This window comes from Nannospalax galili, unplaced genomic scaffold (assembly GCF_000622305.1).
Source record: "Nannospalax galili isolate Female #2095 unplaced genomic scaffold, S.galili_v1.0 scaffold24, whole genome shotgun sequence".
Taxonomy (NCBI): domain Eukaryota; kingdom Metazoa; phylum Chordata; class Mammalia; order Rodentia; family Spalacidae; genus Nannospalax; species Nannospalax galili.
In genome coordinates, this window is record NW_008352654.1 from 165419 (window position 1) to 169852 (window position 4434).

The following is a 4434-nucleotide window of genomic DNA, read 5'->3' on the forward strand; positions in this document are numbered from 1 at the left end:
GGGAGGAGGGAGGGGAGGAGAGGAGGAATGGAATAAAAGGAAAGTAGGGCAGGAGGAAGAAAGGGAAGGAGGGAAGGAAGGGAGGGAGGGAAGGAGGGAGGGAGGGAAGGAAGGAGGGAAGGAAGGAAAGATGGAGGGAGGGAAGGAGGGAAGGTAGGATGGAGGGAGGGAAGGAGGGAAGGAAGGAAGGAGGGAGGGAGGGAAGAAGAAAAAGAAGGAAAGTAAGAAAGAAAACTCATGTAGAAATTCTGACTTTGACTTTTCTTACAAATTGGGAGATAGACCCACCATTGTGTCTGAATTCCAACATGGTCCCAGTGGATGGAATGACAGGGAAACTATACACTCTCACTCCTTGGTTTGCCATACTCTCCACCTCTCCCAGTTATTCTGTGTCCAGTGAGCTCCATACACTGACACTGCCTGTGTGGGCCTAGAGGCACTTGAACATGAGTCAACTCATGGGGGAGGTGGGGGGCGTCATTTCCATCAAGAGCATGAAGCTGGGATGGTGAGATGTCCAAGGTCAAAGTTCTGAAAGTTCAAATCTGCAACTCATGGCTACCCCTCCCAGGTCCCTATGTAGAGACAAAGCTAGCACCTCCCCGGTGTCAGCCTTCTGCTGCCTCTGCCAGGCTGAGTAGAAAGGAGAAGTGGAAGTCCCCCGGGGTCATTAGAAAGTGGAGAACGAAAGGGGAAGAGAGGTTCCTGCCGAGAGATGGGAACGGGTGCACGTGAGCTGCATTTCTAGTTCGGGCTCCAGTCTCATTCAGAAGATGCCCAGCCTAGGTCATGTGCCTTGTATGGGGGTTTCTGGGGGAAAATCACTATGCTACAGCAGGGGTGGGGAGAGAGATCTCTGACTGGAAGGAAGCCTATCCGTGAAAGGCCAGGTTGTCACGGGGTCAGCTGCAAACAAAGCTGGACTCTAAGTTCTATGTCTTAAGATTGTGAACCAAAAATGAATTGTGTTCAATGCATGGGATGGCTGGGGTGAGGTCCTTTGCGTGACCATTCATGGAGGGGTGGGAAAGAGGTAGCCAGAGCACGAGCACCGGAACCCCAGGTATTATAAGAAATGGAAGAGAGGACAACTCTTGGTCACATACCCCAGGCCACATGGAGTCTCTACTCTGGAAGAGGAGCCAGGTTTATCATTTTGTTGGGAGACCAAAGATTAGGATTCCAGATTTGGCAAGGAAGAAAAGCTAGTACTTAGTGAAGGGGACCTGGGATGTCTCCCCAGGCTCTGTGTATTGGGACTCAGTCCAGTCCCCATTTCCTGGAGCATGTATGGACAATGGCTGCATAAAGGAGAGTCTCCATCCCCACCTCCATGATTGCTATGAGATCCTCCCACAGATAGTCACAAGTAAGTCAAATGTCATAGGTAAGGGGTCAGTTTTTCAGGCCTCTATGGAGTTTAATGTTCAACAGTAGTCCAATACTGGCCTCATCCAAGAAGGTGGGAGACACTTGGGCAGGAGAGATCAAACGAGGCCTCAGATGAGCCAGAGCTGTTGGACAACAGGTTAGGACTTGCTGACATGGAAGTAGCCAGCTCCTCCTTCCCTGTCAGCTGAGCCTGGCTGTTACCTGGGAAGCAGCAGTAGGTGATTATCTTGGGGGAACTAAGGGTGGTGCTTGCAATAGAGGCCTAGCCCTGTGGGCCTTCTTGCATTGGTGTTCAGCTGCTCAGTAGAGACTATGGCTCCACTGCAGCCTGGGAGACAGCTATTCTTGCTCTTAGGTAAGACTGTGACATGCAGACCAGCAGGCACAGGGCCTGAGGAGCAGGTGGACATCAGGGAGGGAGGTGATACACACTGGCTCCAGCCACAAGATGTTCAAACTGAAGACAATCCTGAGCTACCTAAGCCACTCCAGGCACACAGATGGCAACGTATAGAACCTCATGGGGACAGGCAAAGCTCTTTAACCCCACTTTCGAACAGAGGCAGAGTCTTTGGCAGGGTGTGGCAAAAGTCGCTGTGGATCTAAGCTACCTGTTTTGAATGAGAGGCTCTGCTTTTGTACTGCTCAAATCCCTGGCATGGAGCCTGGTGCACAGCATCCTTGAGTCTCCGTCCTGGGGCTGGGGCAGCTACCTGGGTAGGTGTACCAGTGAGATGCTGGGATCCAACTGACTTCCATCTCTCCAGATGGTGTCTTGCATTGAGCTTTTTCTCTAACTCCGGAGTGACCTGCTCACTGTCTAGAAAGCATGAGGCAGCAAGGGATGGTAGGGGAGGCTATGCTAAGCAGATCTGGGGAGGAAGGTTAGAAAGATGTCTAGAGGGAGGGTTGAAGATGCTTTGGGAAAAAGTCCAGCTTCCCAAGTAGATGGACAAAGCATGGAGAAGAGATATTAGCAGAGTCTCTGGGGTCTGGAGGTGGTACTTAAGGCCAAGAAGGAAAACAATATTCTCAACACCACAGAAAGCAATTTATAGAATGCAGACACCGTAAACCAGGGAAACTGCCTTCCCAGGCTGGTTTCTTATAAAAAAATGTTTATTTAGAAAACTGTCCCTTCCCTGCTCTCCTCCCTTTGTGCTACGGGACTCAGGCATCCAACATGACGCTCCCTGGGGGCTGCTTCTCCAACCACATGGGGTCCAGTTCATCGGCTTGCTGTACCTTGCTGAGAGCCCTCATGCCCCTTTGGCCAATATGGTCCTTGTGTTCAAAGTCCTTGTCCAAGCCTCTGGCACTGGGTCTCCAGAAGGAGGTACGAGGGCAACCTGGCCTTGGTCTGTGCATACTTCCAGTGAGGTCTGTGGAGTAGCAGCAGTGGGGGGCTCCGTCCTCTCTGTTTGGAAGCTCAGGGCTGGAAGCGTGGTGAGCTGACGTGAGGCTGGTGGAAGGCATGGGCGCTGTACACCACCTCGGGGGGCGAGGGGGTGCCGCTGGCCAGCACTGAGCACAGGGGCTCATGACTGCTCAGCACCGATGTGAAATACTTCAGCTCTTCCGTGAGTTGCTTGATCTCCTTGCGTAGAGCTGCATTCTGTTTCTCTAGGTCTTCGCTCTCCTGTGAAGGGACAATGGCACGAGTGATTAGTGTCAGGAAAGGTGGCAAGGTTGGCAGGGCAGGGAAAGGACACAGCAGAGGCTAGAGTAGATTTCTACTAGTACAGTCACAGAGAAGGGCAACTGAAAATTTATCTGTATATGTATACACTTGTGTGTACACATATGTTTGTATGTGTATATGGGTGTAACTATCAACGTATGTATGTATGTACATAAATATCAGGTTGAACCAAATTGAACTGATAAATAGTTGTCTGTTTTGACCTATAAAAATAGCAATTTTAGAGGCTGGAGAGATGGTACAGTGGTTAAGAAGTCTTGCTATTCTTCCAGAGGACCTTCTAGCACTCACATAGTGGCTAATAATAGTCTGCAACTCTAGTTCCAGGGGTTCTGACACCCTCTTCCTGCCTCTGCAGGGCATTGCACGACATGGATACACTTACATGCAGGCAATACACTCATATACATAAAATAAAAATAATAAATAAAATATTTTTAAAATAACAATTTTACAAGCTTTATCTGTCAGTCCCTTTTTTTTGTTACTGTAACAAAATACTAGAGGCTGGTAGTTTATAAGGAAATAAGGGTTTATTTAGTCCATAGCTCTGGAGGTTTAAGGGCATGGTGCCAGCATCTGCTTGGCTGAGGACCATGCATGGTGGAAAAGTGGATGGGCAAGTGTGGAAGAGAGTGGGGAGGTGCATGTCTCTATAACATGCCACTCATGCTAACCAGCCCAGTCCCTCAAAAGTGACAAAGGCAGGCTAGACATGTATTAAATGCTTGTCATCCAAGCACTCAGCAAACAGAGACAGGATTTGGAGTTTGAGGCCAGTCTGGCCTGGAAAGGAAAAGGGAAGAAAGGGAAGCCCTGTCATCCTGTCTCTAAATAAATATAAAGGCTGAGATACTTGCCTGGCATGCAAGAGACCATGAGGCCCTAGGTTCAAGCTCAGGTACTGAAAAGGAAGGAAAGAAGGGAGAGAGGGAAAGAGAAAAAAAGGAAAGACTAGAAAAGAAACCGAGAATGGCATCAATACCTAAACAGGCATCATCACCTCTTTTCAGCAGCACTGCCACCCACATGTGGCTCTACTGGAGTCCAAACCTCCATAAGAATTTTGGTGGGAATTTTCTGTGACTGTCGGGAAGCCACAGGATCTATATTTGAGTGTGGACTTTCCAGTGCAGCTGTAAATGGGGGGCCCACTCTTCTGTAAATAACCCCCCACCGTATGCTCTGTTAAAATAAAATAAAAGCGAAAATAAATAAATATATAAATAAAATGCAAAAAAGAAAAAAAGAATCTTGGTGGGGACAAACCATGGAAAACCTCACCCAGGTGTGTGTGTGTGTGTATGTGTGTGTGTGTGTGTGTGTGAGAGAGAGAG

General features: G+C 48.8%; 1 protein-coding gene across 1 annotated transcript in view; it reads right to left on the reverse strand.

Moving 5' to 3' along the window:
• Positions 1 to 2442: 2442 nt before the first annotated feature.
• Positions 2443 to 4434, reverse strand: part of Batf (basic leucine zipper ATF-like transcription factor) — a 26766-nt gene continuing 24774 nt past the window's right edge. The window contains exon 3 of the mRNA XM_008849712.3: positions 2443 to 3034. Coding sequence (XP_008847934.1) covers positions 2825 to 3034 — 210 coding nt within the window. The 3' untranslated portion in view covers positions 2443 to 2824. The remainder of the gene's footprint in view (positions 3035 to 4434) is intronic.